Source organism: Cinclus cinclus, chromosome 2 (assembly GCF_963662255.1).
Source record: "Cinclus cinclus chromosome 2, bCinCin1.1, whole genome shotgun sequence".
Classification (NCBI taxonomy): Eukaryota; Metazoa; Chordata; class Aves; order Passeriformes; family Cinclidae; genus Cinclus; species Cinclus cinclus.
In genome coordinates, this window is record NC_085047.1 from 102,624,529 (window position 1) to 102,641,592 (window position 17,064).

The 17,064-nt window shown below is 38.7% G+C and overlaps 1 protein-coding gene across 1 annotated transcript in view; it reads right to left on the minus strand.

The window, feature by feature from the left end:
• The window catches only part of SH3KBP1 (SH3 domain containing kinase binding protein 1), a 184,876-nt gene that overhangs the window by 65,622 nt on the left and 102,190 nt on the right, over positions 1 to 17,064 (minus strand). Inside the window, exon 6 of the mRNA XM_062515143.1 lies at positions 12,812 to 13,008. Within this exon, the coding sequence (XP_062371127.1) occupies positions 12,812 to 13,008 (197 nt within the window). The remainder of the gene's footprint in view (positions 1 to 12,811; positions 13,009 to 17,064) is intronic.

Sequence of the window (17,064 nt, forward strand, 5' to 3'; positions counted from 1 at the left end):
TTCTTTAGGAGAAGGCACTAGGTCCTGCAATTAAGCTTACTTTATTGCTTTTATCTTGTATGAATCAAATTTTATCTACTGAATGTGTTACTCAAAATTGCTTATTATTTTAGTGATTATTTAGCATGATTTCTCACTTAACCACTGAAGAGCTAAGGAATCTTAAAATTTAGGGTTTCATACTGCCCCTTGCTCTGTTGTGATGACATGAGCCTCACAGTTTACATGGAATCTGCCTATGACTCTTAGTACAACGACATTCAGCTGTTTTCGTCACTGAGACATAAAAAGACAAGATTTAGTGTTCTGATGTAGTTATTCAAGATGGAGTTAGTATCATTCAAACACCAACTGTGAGTCAGGTGCCAGCCACTGCAGGCTTCCCTTTTGTCACTGGAGGTAAAACAGCCCTTTTAGTATGTAATTTGTCTTTGGGATAAAGAAAGCTCCTATCCTAATAATGCTTTTTAGTCTACAGACTGTGAAGAAAGACTGCTTGCTGTCTGCAAGCAACATCACAGACACCTAAATTCAATCACCAGAATTCCATGATAGTTGCTATTTCTAAATATCTTTGTTGTGTAGCCCATGCATGTTACCTGCCAGGACAGCAGCCAGGTAATCTAAAGGTCTGTCCGTACCTATCTGGATCTATAGAACTACAGTTTAGCAATAGATCTATAAAGCCAGCAACCTAATAATTAAATAATTAAAGAATGATGTTGTGGCATACAGTGTTGTCTTTATACAAGCCCTGTATTATCTATTTTACATAGCCAGTTCACAGAAATTTTTATTAAAATACACAAATTTAAAAACTTGCTAGTTCTGACTCCTGAAGAAGATTGAAATTGCAACCTCACTGAACACTCAAAACTAAAATTGAGATTAGGAAGAGTTTACTATTCACCCTTTAAAAAAAGACATTAACTTGGATAAATAACTTATTAAACGACAGAAAACAAAGCGTAGGATTTCGCCATGGCGATCAGTGGAGCTGTTCAGGGATCTAGATCAAGGGTCTGGTTTTCCACACCTTCACAGGTGACCCACCAAAGGGGAAAGACAGAAATTAAGTTCAGGTAGAAATAAAGTTACACATTTGGAGGAAAAACGTTATCTTAAGATAGAAATGACAGGATTTGAAATCCATAGCTGTTAATACTTTGGAAAGTAATAAAGAGCAATGGGAAGTGCTATCAAAATGCTGCATAAATTCATCCAACATCTTGGCCATTGTTTGTGCGGTTCTCCCCTCCTTTTGTCCTCACACACAAACCACCTGAGCTCCCAAAGGGACTGAAAAAGACAGAAGGTGACCAAGAATGATCAAACTTATGGAACAAATCCCTCCTTCTGGGGAAAAAAAGATACACACAGGTGACACAAGTCTATGAAAATCAGGAGAGAAGGTGGACAGGGAGGAGTCACTCATTAACTCCACCAGTAATAAAAATTAAAGGCTATCAGATGAAATTAGCAGGTGCCACATTCAGTACAAACAGAGGGAGGTAACTCCTTCCCACAGTGTGTGACCCAGCAGATTGGAATGCTTTCACAGGAACTACAGGTGCTAAAATGTTAGGTGAAATGAAAATGTGATACTTGATTTGCCAAGGAACAAAAATCCATTGTATTTATTAATACAAATGTAAAAATGATTAGAGGCTGTTAAGACTCCCCACAGGAATTTCTTTCTTTGTGCAACCTTTCCAACAGTCTTCCCCAGGCTTCCAGTATTGACCTCTCATAGATGCACAATGTGAGCCCAGGCACAGTCCTGATCTGAACTACAGATTTCCCAGGATCTTTCAACTTCCTAGAAATATTATTCTCTAACATATGGAAATAGAATATTGAATACAGGACTCTTCAGAAAGTAAATTTAAATAAAGCAAAGTGATAACTTAAGGGAAACTTCAAAGGATTACTCCAAATCCTATCTCCCTCCCCAAATATTATCAAACACAATAAGTTCTTCAGTTAAAAAGAAAGAAAAATCATAGAGAGAACAAAGATATATGGAGAATATAATTAGAAAAGCCTTCAAAATTATACAGTCCTCTGACAGGACACTACAGAAATTTTCAGTGGAAAAATTTCAAAACTAAGGAATGTTTAATGGTATGTATATAAGTCTACTTTTCCTGGGCCATCTTTTGTAGCTGCCACAGAAGTGAAAAACCCACTATGAATCTAAAAGATTACAAAAATCAAATACTGGGTTGACAGTCAGCTATTGCAATGAAAAAGACAAGTACAGAAATGTATATTTACATTTCCTCTTTAGCTATCTCAAACGTGTTATGTATGACCTGTAAGGTGGATTATGTCCATCACAACACTACAAAGTGAACCCTTGTATAACATGCCAACTTCCTGAATAAACTCTTATTTCCAGTCAAGCTGTCTGGAAGGGCTTTGACTGTTACCAGCTTCTGCTGAGAAACTGCTAGAGATTTAAGACATCTTGAGATGCACAGTAGTTCAAAGTATGAATATAAACTGTTCTCTCAGTGATGAAATTGATGTTTATGCTGAACTGTAACTGTTTGTATTGCCCACGTTCATGTAATTTATATTTCTGCATTTAAAGGAGTCTCAAACCTTCATAGTGGGGAAGACTTCTAATTAGGAGAGGCTGCCTCCCAGACTCCTAACTTCCCATTTGCACTGACAAAGCATCTTCTCAGCAATTTCAGAACTCTTTAAATGGAAAACCACTTCTGTTCCTGTTTCTAGCTGTTGAGCTCCATTAAGAAATTACCTGAGCCAGCACCAAACGTCTCATCCAGCTACCCAAGCACTAAAACTACCAGGTATTTAGGAGATCATCAGTCTCCCAACCACAGATGAAGACTATCCTCATTAGCATTATGAAACTCACCAGAGAAATCTGTGCTATCTGAAATAACATTAAAAGACATAAGTAGGCAAACCATGCAATGCAATATTTTTGGTTTAACCTCTTGGATGGAAAAGGGGGTAGAAACAAAACCATGAACAGTGAAACATCATTCCCATTAGAACTCTGAGTAGCTTGAAGAGCAGAATAGTGCCCATTTTGCTTTTGCAGTGTTCTCTACAGTTAAATCTGTTCTACCAGCAGGTAAGTTCAGACTCTAAACCTGTTGTGACTTCATATTTTGACAAGTTCTTAGAATTTGAAATTATGGACAGGGAGGGGTCTGGAGAGGCCTTTTTCCAACCAACATGCTTGACGTGTTAGACAGGAGAGAAATCTATTTATCTTAACTTGCATGCATTAGAACATCAGTATTTCTGTAAAATTTGGACTCCTGACATTTGATGCTATCAGGCTGTCAGTTTCAAACCATTAATGAATTAAAAATCTGCCTTCCTAAAAGGTTAATGGTGAGAAAGTGAACATAAGAGTTTAGATTAGATAGATGCTGCTGAAACAAATGGAGCAAGACATATTAGAACCACTGATGAGTAAAAGCACTTTAGTAAATGAAATAAAAGGCAAACACAGAATGAAACCCACACAGCACGCTCCCAGCTGCCTGTTCTCTAAGTTCTGGAAGCGTGCACATCAAAATGAGCATGATGAACAAGCTCATTTTCTTTTCTCCTCAAGCTGGAGATTTGTAATGCTAGAATGTGCTTTTGTATCAAAAGTATTTTTTTAAGCAGAAAGACTTATTTCTTCCCTGCTTTATTTTTTACTCTCCATTTTTATTTTCCTTCACATAAATGTAAAGGAAAATAAAAAAAGAGAATGAAAAATAATGAAAAATGCCCTTGCTGTCTTTGTCATGAATTTTACCATTTGCAGGTTGTCATTCACAATTAATTTCTATCTCTTCTAGGAAAAATACTTTAGTCAGTCTGCACTGAGTGAATGAAATTCCTTCCTACTCTCCCAGGAGAACCATGCCTGTCTAATTGCAGCTGGTAACCTGCATGATCCAGACTGCACCATCCAGCTTAGAAACCATGGTTATAAAACCTCCCTCTTTTACAACAATTACTGAACCGTACAACTGTACAACATGACTCTCCACTTCCTTTTGCAGCAGTAGGGAAAGCAGGGCAGCTACTTCCATTACTGAGAAGAATAAAAAAATCTGTGAAAATAATAAGCAAGGAATGTCTTTTCTTTAATATCTTCCTCTTTAAAGTAACAACAATACTTTGTTCTTTTGTGAAAGCTATGGTCTTGTCAACAAATTGACAAGTACCTGTTCAATGATATTTTTCAAATTCAATTACTATAAACAAAAGAACAAACCCATACTGCCATGCATATTATCCCAGATTTAGTGCTGACAGCAATTATTTCTTCCATTATGGAATTATACTATTTTTATTTTATTTATTTATATATATTTATTATATTATTATTTTCACCTCAAATTAAGAGAATAAAAGTTAAATTTTTAAGACTTGGGTTTTTCCCTTCACGTTACATCACTGAAATCAGAAGTTACTGAGGAAGAACAAGGAGATATTTTTATTTTAAATGCTTACAGGGAAGAGTGCAGAGCAACAAGCGACTCAAATCACAAATGGAAAATGACTTTTACCAAGTGTTTCAGTTGTCTTTCCAGCAAGTGCTTCAGGTACTGAGGCTGCTGCAGAAGAAAGTATCAGCTGTCCAGGTGGAGGACTCTGCTCTTTGTGTGGCCAGTGTGTGGCAAAGAGCCCAGCACCCAGCAGCCACCAGCAGCCCCTACTTGGCTACAGCCACTGCTGCATCAGGACTTCCTCCCCAGGAGCTGCCCTCTCTCCCCTCTCCTTGGTTTTTATTGGGAAGCTTTTAAAAAGCACTTAGCCAACTAACTGTAATAATATGAGCTCACATCTCTAGTATTTAAGGACTATTTTAGAAATCCAGAATGCCAAGAACCTCCTATAGAAATGCATGCAAAGCATTAAAAAGGCTTCTTAGAAACTGGCCTACAGATTTTTTATCTTACCAAGTGCCTGGCTGATCTATGATCTTTTCACACTCCTCCTTTCCTCCTTCCTCTTTTCTTTATTTAAGGCAGAAAACAAGCAAGACACATGGCACATTTTAGGAGAAAAGGCAACTCAAAAACACTTGTTGCTTCGTAACTGCACAGATCTCAAGCTTAAGATGTGAAAAGCCAAAGTTGAGGAAAATCTACATTTTTGTACTAAGAGCTCCCAAAGTATCTGCAAATAATAAACAGTTGACTGGGTATCTCTCCATTCAGCTTTCTATAAAATTTTATAAGCAACAGTTGATTCTAGTTGCTTTTTTCTTGGGGGGGGAGGGGAGGAAGAAATTATAATTTCTATGTAGGTTGGATTATCACAATATAATTTTCTAAAACATTCATATCAATTTTCCTCACTTAAACAAATGGCACCTCACACAGAAGAGGAATTAGTAAAGGTCTTCCTCTTTTTTTTTCTGCCAAGAAGAAGTACAGTTTTGTTAGTGTATTTAGGAAGGAAAAAACATGCAGTGGGGGTGGTGAATTTTCACTTACTAAGCAAACATTTGAAAGAGCAACAGATCCTAAAGACTTTGAAACTTGTCTTACTTAACTCTAAACATGTATTATTCTTTAGAATAAGGAAACTGAAACATCATATAGAAATAGAAAACATGTGTACAAGTTTAATGGCCAAACAGGCAGAAAGGAAAAAAACACAAGCTAAATAAAGCCAGGAAAGAATATGTTTTTCAGACAAAAGTACCCCCCTATTCTAATATGGACCTCCATAGCAGGAATGGACTTCAGGATCCTCAGCACTCTTTCTCCTTCTTTTATTCTTACCTACCCAGCATCTCCAAAGTGTGCAGAAGAGGCAAAGAACCTCACAGGTGATACTTTTACTATGCAGAGGATATATTACAGTAGAGTTTTAAACAGCCACAGAAAGAAAACCCCAACTAATTGTAAAATAAATACCTCTTCTCCCATTGTGAAGCCAAGCTGCCTTTCAGCAGCTTGAAATGTCCAAGAGGAGTCCTGGAGTCCTGGCCCTTCCTTGCATGAGCTCAGCCAGAGCAGGAGCCCAGCCCTGACACTGACTCACAGGCCGGGCCATCCCCAGGAAACAAAAGTTCCACTTGTTTATTTCACAGGAAATCTGGACCTTTTCCTACCTCTGCTCACTCACAGCAAGAAGTTTCCTCTCTTTTCCAGTTCAGACTTTCCTGATTTCTTGAGACCACCAGCTAAAAGCACAAATGTGAGTGACGATTTACAGAACTTTTGTGAACAGCCCAGGCAGTAAATTATGCAAATAATTCTACTGGCAAATGAGCTTATGACAAATTTTGAATGTATTGGCCTTTCTGGCGGGGGAGAAAAAGGGTTGAAATTTCGTGTAACTTATGTCTTTGGTTTGGCTTTTGTTTTTAAAGAAAAATGTTCAAGAAACTGAAATATCATTAAGATGATGCTCTGTTACATTAAAATCTTATAAATTCTTAATGCTGCCTCCCTACAAACATTCAACTTTAAAATGTCTGAATAAGGGCAGGGAAGGGAAAGACACAGATGATTTGGAAGAAATTAAAGATTTATATTTAAGCAAGCCACAATATACTCTATACTCTCATTCCCATTTGACTATTAAAAAATAATCCTCAACTAGGAAAAATATAAAGAAAGAAAACATTCCAGAAAAAAACACAAGCTACTAATACTAAACAGACAACAAAAGATGAGGGCATAGATGTAATTTTAAAGGTTATATTCATTTTGGTTTATATTCATCAGCCTTTTTACTTACATAATTTTCAAAGTGGTATATGTAAATTTCAAGGCAGGTAATTTTTTTTGCATAACTATTTCTTCAATTTTCCAAGTTAACAACGTGTGCTAATATCAGAAGTTATTTCACTAGAATTTCTTTATGATCTTGTCAAAGTTATAAAACTTAACAACTCAGATGTACTAATTAAGAATCAGTTATACTATCTAACAAAATCCAAATGGAGCAAGAAAGAAAAATACATTTTACTGAGAAATACTAGGACAGTTTATAAAACTGTTTGTTCTTATAGTCTTGAGTACACTAATTAAAATCTTCTCCTATCAATGTATATATATTAATTTTGCTTAAGCAGATTTTATTACTATTAATAAACTTACCATATTGATTCAGGAACCAGTCCTCTTAAAGCTCATTACACAGCAACTAAGCTAGTCTGCATGTCAGTACTGTTACCTTCTGAAGCGTTTTCTCTGTACTAATGAAACATGAGAAACTTTCCTAGAAATTCAGTTTATGTCTCCATCAGGTATCTCTAGAACTCACGAAATCAGGTTTATTTTAAGCTATGTAAGCAAAGCATTTTAGGGTTTTTAACAATTCTTTTAAAATGCCTGATGGGGTAAAAGGCCTGGTAATGGTACAGACTCAACTGAAATTCAGAGATTTACAGTGACTTGCAAGCTAATGGATCCACCAGCTGGATCCAGAGCAACCTAAAACATACAGACTTCTATTGCCATCCTATTATGAAATGAAATTGCATTAGCTTAAACCTACACATCCTGTTTTTCTGACTGGAGCATCCTAAGATTTCCTAATCAAAACCATTACTGAAATAACAGGAGTTTTCCTTCCCACGGAGCACTCCTCCAGGAGAACTCAATTTGGCAGAAGCTCAGTGCTGTGCCCCAGGAGGACAGATCAGACCTTCCACATTGCTTTTAGGAATAACTTGTAGTACTATCAAGACTTCTTACACCACCCTGCTTCTAATTTAAGATGTTCTTCAAGCAGCTTGAGTCAGAAATGTAAGTTGAAAATATTTTTATGCATATGTTTGGTGTGTTTCTTTCACACTGACAAATCTTTTCTAAATAGAGTCCAACTGTATACAATGAAATTCTTGTGGCATGGGCAACAACTAACTTGCCATTATTTAGAGTCAAATAGCTGCTTTAATTAAAAAGAAAATCCTAATAAAGCATCACAGGGAGCACAAACCAATGTCTGGGTAACATCCTTTGCCAAAAACCAGTAGTTCAGGCTGATGTGTAAGCTGAACCATGCCGTTGATACATGGACAACTCTGTTCAGACAGCTTGAACCAAACTGATAGAACATGAAAGCACAGCTGTGATAGCACGGGAGGGACAGAGGCATACAGGAGATCAGGAGTCACTCTTTACTCACATTGCACAGTTCAGTAACAGTGACTCAAGAGAGAGTCACTGCCACCTGAAGTTATCAAATTTATACCTCTCTTTAAACTTAATTTTGCATTTCCTATTTTATTCCCTTAGTCCTAGGTCCTGATTTGAATCTGCCTCCCCAAAATGGGGCAAGATGCTTTTCAACTCTCCCCTGTCAATCATAATTCCCCTACCCCTCCTTCTTATTCCTCCAGAATAGGGTTGTAAATCTAAAGTATTTCTTCATAATGTCTCATAAGCATCAGCCACCATTTGCAAACCTGTACTATTTTTTTCACATAATGAAAGGAACACATAAATGGTGTTTCCACAGTCAATTCAAGGAATGGGAAATGACACCAGCAAAGGAGTGAGACCCTGCTGCAGGCAGCTCTGTTCTCACGACAGCTGCAGAAGGGGTCAGGGTCCTTCTTCCCCTGCAGCTTTCCTCACAAGATGGCACTAGAATAAATGGTTAGGACAGGGATGCCAGACTGTAGCAGACAGAAACTTCAAAGCAGAACATGAATGTAGCTTGAACAGATGAGTGCCTCTCTGTTCCTACACGGAATTCAACAAACTGCTGATGCTTGCCACGTCTGCTGCTGCCACAGCCGATGGCTGTCTCTGAAGAAAGGAATGCCAGAAACCTGTGCTTTCAAGTGCTAAGTGCTGCACACGCACTTGGTGCTCCCACTGTGTGCTCTCTGCCTCAGCAGGTGTTTTTAATAGCGTTTCTAGTCAGTACCAGGTGGAATTGCTTGCATCCATTTTTAATCTCAGGATTTCAAACACTGACTCCAACATTTCTATTAGGGGAGCAAGCATCGGAGAGGCAAAGCAAGCAGCAGCAGAGAGCCACCAGATGCAGACACACGTGGCACACACAGCCAGGGCTGGCCACGCACCAGGGGTGCACAAGGGCAGGGCTGCCAGAGCTCGGGAACAACATCAGCTGGCTGAGAAACATCAGGAGGAGCCTCTGACTTGCGTCTCTCAAAGACTTCTCTTTAAATGACAACTGAAAATTAAGGGGTAAAAATATTTTCTGCAAGCAAGCAGGCAGGAACTGACAGAACAGGTGTGCAAAGACAGATTCTCACCACAGTTTCTGGGTTCCCAGCTTGCCAGCTCGAAATAGAAACTCAGACCTTGCAGGCAATTCAGTCTCAGAGTTTACAAATTTTTATCTTATCATGAAGGACAGGTACACTTAATAATTAACATGTGTTTCCAGCCTTTCTAGCCCTTGTATCTACTTCCATTAGTTCTTCTCCATTTTTCCTCTCCAAAACATACTGAATATATAAAAAATAAAAATTTCTGTGTGAATTCAGAGCTTTGCAGTAAGGATCCCTAAACACCAGTCAACTAGATCTTACACGTTGCTGACTCTAGAGCCATGACAGCCTGTCCCTTTATATTAAATCATTACAGTGTCTGCTATCCTCCGTGGGTTGATGGCTGAGTATATAGTTTACACTAAGTTTTGTCCAACAGTACTGTGATCTCATCAAAGGATGTTCATGAAATCTAGCCCTGCTCAAATCCACCACTGCTAGTCAGCTATGAAAGGTTTGCCTGAAGAAAGTTACAAATACATCTCAATTGGAAAATGGAAAAAATACTCTCAATAGTCTCTTCTGAAGTAAGGAGAGTTTTCAGAAAGATAAAAATAGCTTTTGAAGACCTTTTATTTTATATTCACCTATCATGGCCTTCAGCATTTCCAAGCTGGAGCCTCAACTCGTGAATCCACCCAATACAGTTAACTCAGACTAAGAAATGTATTGGTTAAATTAATTTTCCTGTACTTGTAGAGGTTTCTTCTTAGATACAGGAGAGTGAAAAATGACAGCTCCTTAGAACGGAAGCACATACAGATCACATTGGAAGGAAGTCCAACTGACTAACAGAACTTTAGATAAGCTACTACAAAGTTAAAAAATTAAAAAAAAAGAAGTAAGCATAAGCACTTGTTTAAATGTGTTGAACCTGCAGAGCAGAAGAGAGACAGGCATTTCCATTTGACCATAAACATTGTGCTGTTTCAGGAGTGTTACCCTGAATTTTCTCAGGAGATACAACCTGTCTGTATGCATACTGTATCACTTCTAAAAACTCATCTGTTGGTGAGTCTTGGCTATGACTGCACGTGACTTCAGTCACTTGCAGCATAGGGAAACAATTCACTTACATTTATCAGTAATGGAAATTTGTCAGAGCCAAGCCTCAGGAATCTGAATCTGCTTATACACAGCCAATGATCAACTCGTCAGCACCAACAGGCAATAAAATGGACTACAAAGCATAAACTATTTGATTCTTCTATTTTTGTAAAAGAGCAGAGCTCTGATAGCGCTGCTCAAACTAAATTCCCACAACTGCATCATTAATTTCCCTTGGATAATTTGCCTCTGTGATTTTTTGAACAAATAACAGCTAAACAATGAATTCTGCACACCAATAAAACCAATGGGGTTTCACTAAATTCCTCAGTCTTGCCTTTTATTGAGAGTTTATTGATCACCTTAAAATACAAGGGCGATTATACCCAACATTGTTGCTATTGAGCAAATACCTGAAGAACATTAAACTGCCTGGTGATTTACAGGAGAGCCTAATGGCATCTGCTTCTGCTCAGCTGACAGCAAACCTTTCTGCCTTCATGTTCCTGCCAATATTTGTGTAAAAGCCTTTTTAACACCCCAGTAATTCTGTGTGAAATATGATCTAACCTTATGATTCATAAAATTGAAAACGTATTAGAACTCCAAGTGATAACACCAAAATAAGACCCTGCTGATTCTTCTGCAAATGGGACTGAAATTTTATATAGGAATTATCATGTTATAAATAATGCCACATTATAAAATCCTCACAGTAGCTTACATACGCTTTTTAAAAAACAACTGTTAGGAAATACTTTAAATCAAAAAAAGTTAAAATTATAATTATAGTAATACTTCATTAGTAACTCTATCAAGAGGCAACAGAAATAGTTTTAAGGTCTCCAAACCTCAGAAAGCATAAAAAATAAAATAAAAAAACAGGGGAATAGAGGAAAGCATTTTTTTCTCCTTCAAAAGTTTACAAGTTATAGAAAAAGTAAAGCAACTTTTAAGTGAGAAATACACATAATAGGGGAAAGATCCCTTTAAAAACTACATTGCTTGAGAAAAATATGGTCCAATTTGGAACTCTTCATGCATTGCTACACTTTGAACCAGCATGCAGAGCTTTCAGGCTAAATTGGACCTCGCCTGGGATGGTAAACTTAACGCAGGGTTCTCTTACACTCAGCATTAAATGGTAAAGAACATGGCAATGACAAGGAAGGAATTTCTTGCAGCCAGGAAACAAGTGTTTAGGGAGGTTCATGGTCTGCAGTCCTAACAGATGTTGTGTCACTGCGTCATGTTTTGGTGCTGATAGTAGGCAAAGACTTCAGTGCTGAAGACTCTGAATGGCACCTCTCAAAGATTAACTTAATCCTAGACAGGAAAAAAGCCTCAACAGCAAAGAAGTGTTGCCTTTAGTTATCCACACATTTCAAACACAAAGGATGGATTGTGTTTACATAATCAAGCCATTGTTTTCTACTAACCACGCCAATTTTAGGAGAACCTGAAGACATAGGAAGGAAGGTCTATGTTATAAGTTTCCTGAAAACTGTATATTCCATTTTTGGATGGGTAAAAAACCTGTTAGTTGTTTGTGCAAAACAAAGGTAAGACTTCACATTATTATGAAGTGGAGTAAGATTTTACTCCAAGGAATGACGGTCACTTCATAATGACTTTTCAAAGACTTCAAATGAAAAGAAATGCTTCTGCAAAGCCCCACATGTGAGTTAGGAAGTTCACCCAGAAACAGAAGGCAAGCAGGGTACCATGAAGGCTTTGAAGAAATCAGCAATGGTCAAACAGCAATAGTCTAGGTTTTTCCTTCATTTAGATTATTCCAGCTCTTCCCTGCCCTCTTTATGCTAAGCGAAAACTGGTCACCTGCAAAATATTAACCAAATGTCCTGCAGCATTAGTTCAGAAGTTTCCATCTCTCTCTGCAGGATCTCCTCTTCTCCTGTACTACTGTAACTCAGGGTGGATGTGGGAGTAGGTGCTGTGCTATAAATCAGATCACTGAAATGATCCAGGTTGAATAAAAAAACTTGCAGGCCAAAAAAGGTAATTGCTATAGTGCCTGTTTCTACAGACAAGTGGACAAGCATGAAGCAAAAACTGAGAAGTTGCCACACCAGGTATCAAGAGCCCAGGAGCTTCCTAAAATCACCATCGGGGGCAAAGAAAATGTATCATGTAGCTATGCCCATCAGGTGTGGAAGCCTCCTAACACTTGTTGGCACATCAGGAACTCTATGCAAATCTGACTGTTCACTTAAAGGAAAGATTTCAGAGATTTTTTGTTTCCCTAAAGAGCATACTTGAGAGCAATCAATTATTGTTTTTGTTGTTTCTTTTTTTTAGCATGTAGCTAACCTCATGGAATCCATTTTCTGGTCTGAGGCAAAAATAAAAAAAAAGCAGAACCTTGTCTACAGAAAGATTAGGAAATAATGACCATAAAGCTTCAAGTTTTAGCCAGTGACAGAACCTAAGACTTTAAGACGAAAACTTCTTTAAACCAACACAAAGAGACAATTAAGGAATGGCACGTACCTTATCTACTGGGAGGAAGTCATTTTCAACTTCTATTGACCTTGGTCGTAGCTTTATGGGTTTGTCTTTGAAGATATCTCCAAAGCCAACACCTTTGACCTTTTTGGGCTGGATTGTCGTGCCTCCATTGGCTCCTTCTGATTTTGTACTGCAAGAGTCACCACCATCACTCTCAGAGCCTGTAGCATCTTTCAGGCCTGTGAAAAGGAGGGACGAAAGAAGGTGTGAAGATCACTATTTTAGATCAGATCATGACTGGAAAATGAACCCTCCCACCATCCTCTCAAGGAAAACAAAACCACAAGAAACTGGTAGAGAAGATGCTCTCTGTGCCATGCACTCATTTTTTACTTTGAAAAGTTACTTTATTTCATCACATTAGTGTACTGGTTAGAAATTGCACCAATCCACAAAACATGCATACTCCAGCATCAAAACTTCACAAATGAGGATGGTGATTCCTTGAAATTCCTTGGTGATTCCAAGAAAATCCTTATTCCTTGGGTAAAACTGCTTTTGAAGAGACCTCAATAAATGAAAGAGTTAAATTCAGCTATGAGGTGCCTATTGTATAAAGCCACGTTAAGCTAACAAGCAGTCAGATCAGGCACACTGTACCTTAAATCTGTGTGACTCAAGCCAATTATGCAATTAGTATCTAAAGCTACATTACCTAACTGGGAAATATAAAGCTGAAAGCTGTTCAAACAAATTTGCAATCAAATAAGCTGCATAATATGTTCCCTGCTGAAAATTAAACCTCTCTGCAGCATAGACAGCCTCATAAGAAAAGCAACCATGCACACTCTCCTCTTGGAATATAACAAATCAAAACTGACGTTCTGATTTGCATTTGTTCTTTCAGTGAACAGGAAAATTTATCTGCATTTATCTGAAAATATCTTCTGCTTGAATAGCAGAGGCCACAGATGCAATAAGGTGATGTTTCAGCCACTTTACAGAAGGGTGCAGCATCAGGTCAAACAGCCACTGGCAGAAAAAGTGACCCACCAAAGTTTCCTTCCCTAGACCCCTTAAATCTGCCTCCCTATATTAACTGCTTCTGGGAAAACCACAGAAATTGCTTCTACTACAGCACTAGTTCTAACTAATAATAAGAAGCTCAAATCCTCACATTTCCCCTACAAGCACTCATGGCATAACAGACATCTTACAAGTCAAAGAAAGAATTTCAGAAAAGTTTTTCTTCTTAATTACTTTTATGCCAAGGTGAACAAAATGATTGCAATTGATTTTTATCATAAATGGCTGACAGTACAGATGAACCACAGAAACCAGTCCTAAGGCCTCCAGGTACAACCTCATGATCAAGGACATGAGAAGCGCATCTGTTAAATGGGTTTCAACACCAGGGTACTGGTAGGAAATGAAATCAGGAATTACATGTCAGATCAGGACTTTTAGCCAAAATCAGAAAAGCTGTAATATACTGCCCTGAGATTTTCTGTATTTTTAACATGAAAGTAGTATAAAAGCAGAATTAGACAAAGTTCCCAATTAGAAACTGTCTTGGGTTGCAATACAGGATGTGACCAGGGATGTGCATTCTATCACAATCTGTTGAAACCAGGTGGGACAGTGTTCTTTATCCCGGGGGGGGGGGGGGGGGGTGGATATCTTCTGTTAATGGGCCATCTGTTGAAACCAGGTGGGGAAGTAATCTTTATCTTTTCCACAACCCATCCTTCTTCCTCAATGGCCCATTGAGCTCCACTGCATGACTGATAAAATTACATCATCCCATTGGGAGATGCTCCAGCTCTGGGGAGGAGCCAAGCCTTTCCTACCTAGATCTGGAACACCAAAGCAGCCATTTTTTCCACTGGATTCCAGAGGAAAACCAGGCTCTTCTACATCATTAGTGGACCTCCAGTAGAAAACTGCACCCTTCCATAGGAGCACTGCTCCAACAGAACCACATCTGTCAATCCAGGAGGATTGCAGTCACCATTTATTGGGACTGCTGCCAACACCCTGACTGACTGATGGGGTGTCAGGTTGGATTCTGACTCTGTCAGCGTTTCTGAGTTTGTTCTTTGTAATACTGTTTTTCTATTTTAATTTTCTTTGTAAAGAACTGTTATTCCTATTCCCATATCTTTGCCTGAGATACCATTGCACAGTTTCCAGCAGAGGCTCTCAGAGATGCAAGGTTAAATTCAGCCAGACAGGTATAAATCTCCTTGGGCAGTGTGGCAAAGTCACTGCCCCATTCTTGTTCCCTCCTCTTGCTCTGACTTGGGCAGTAAGTGAAGAAGCTGTAAGTTCTACCAGCTGGACCTTCTCCAGCTTTGCAAATTATCAGTCACTGGGGTCCTGGCTGAGAGAGAAGCCAAAACCAACCTAATTTACCACTTCCAACTGCAAAGATGATGGTCAGCAACTGACTATACTGAGTATAAAGCATCCACAACTCAAAAAACTCAAACAAATTGTAGTGATTGTCATATTTTAGCTGGACAAAATATCTTGATACGGAAAATATCCCCCTGGCAAAGGTTTATACTGTCATCCTTACCAAAATCTCAAACTATTCTGTGATGTAGGGAAGAAGCAATGAATACACCTCCCGCCAAAGGTAACTGACAAGAATCCATGACTGCTCTTAGCCACTTCCTGAAATTAACAGAAAAGCTATCAAGCGGAAGGCTGTGTCTCATCCCATTTCCCCCGCGGAGTTCGGATGAGAAGGATGATCGCTGCCTCTGTCCCATCCCTGCCATCCCAGCGCCGGGAGCCATCCTCACTGCTGTCAGACCCTGCCCTGCTGCCTTCTCGCTGTAACCTGCCACCATCCAGCACTCTGCTGAGCATCAGGACCCACACCGTGAGCAGAGAGCTCTCTCTCCATCTCTCTCTCCCCCTGGGACAGCGCTGCCATCACCCCCAGCCCTCCTGTAGCTCTGCGGGACCTGCCCGCCCCCAGCACCGGGAACTGCAGCTCAGGGAAAAGGGGCCTGCAGCCAGAAAGGGACTGGGACTGAGTTACTGTTCTGTTTGTGGGTAATTTCATAGCTGTTGTTGTTCTTGTTTGTCTTGTTAGATATACTAGTAAAGAACTGTTATTCCTATCCCCATATCTTTGCCTGAGAGCTCCCTTAATTACAAAATCACAATAATCGGAAGGAAGGAAGGATCACATTCTTCAGTCCAAAGGGAAGCTTCTGCTTTCCTTAGCAAACACCTCTCTTTCAAACCAGGACAGCTATCTTTAAAATAGCTTATTAAACTATCTTTTATTCCCAAATTGTGGAAGAAGAAGATCTGAACTTTGGTCAGTGGATGGAATTAAAATATGAAAGTAATTGTGAGAATTACTCAACAGGTCTCACATAGACTTCAGATCTTTGAAATTTACATGAAAGAAAGACCAGAAACCTCAAGGGGATCTAAAAAGAATAAAGCTTTTGTTTCTTTCTGGGTAATCACTTGTTTTTCATTATGGCATTTTCAGCTTTTATGACCATTCTTCTGTGATGAGGCTTCACACTTTGTATCAGAAGCCAAACCTCAGGCTCACAACAGATTTCCCAAGTATCACCCATCTGTGCTTGATGATAATTCAAGAGTTGTTCATTCTCTATGCTGTCACAGAGCTGTCTCAGTAAACAGGTCTCAAAATGAAAGCAACATAGGAAATAACACCATTGATTTTTTCTTTCTTTCTTTCTTTTTTCCTTTTTTATGAGGACAGAATGGGCTGAATGGCCTGTCTAAACTAAATTTGAGTGATCAGATACAAAGCTCCAGATCAACAGGGAAAACAACCTAATTTATTTATTTTTGACTGACTCAAACTGATGACTTCTCCATAATTAACTAAATCAGTAAGAATAAAAACCCTGGTTGTAGTCTTATCACAACATGATGGGGCCTAGAGACAAAGGGGACAAAAGAGAAGAACTATATGCAGTGGAAACTGGAGAACAAATCAGATAAAGTGAGGATCTGCAGTAACATTAAGAAAGAACAATGTGTTGCTTGAGTACGAAACAGTCTTGCAGAAAATAGTCTAACATGTTCTTACTACTGAAGACATGCTCTCTTACCTTCTTGTCCAGGTACATGAGATACATTCTTCTGATTTGGACAAAGAACTTGGAAGTAAGAATTTGCAACACTATGCCCGCCCCTGCCTGATAAATTATCTCCTCGTTTATTTTTTCATTGGGTTGTTCCCTCACACAGATATATGTATAAATATATACACATATATATATGTGTGTGTATGT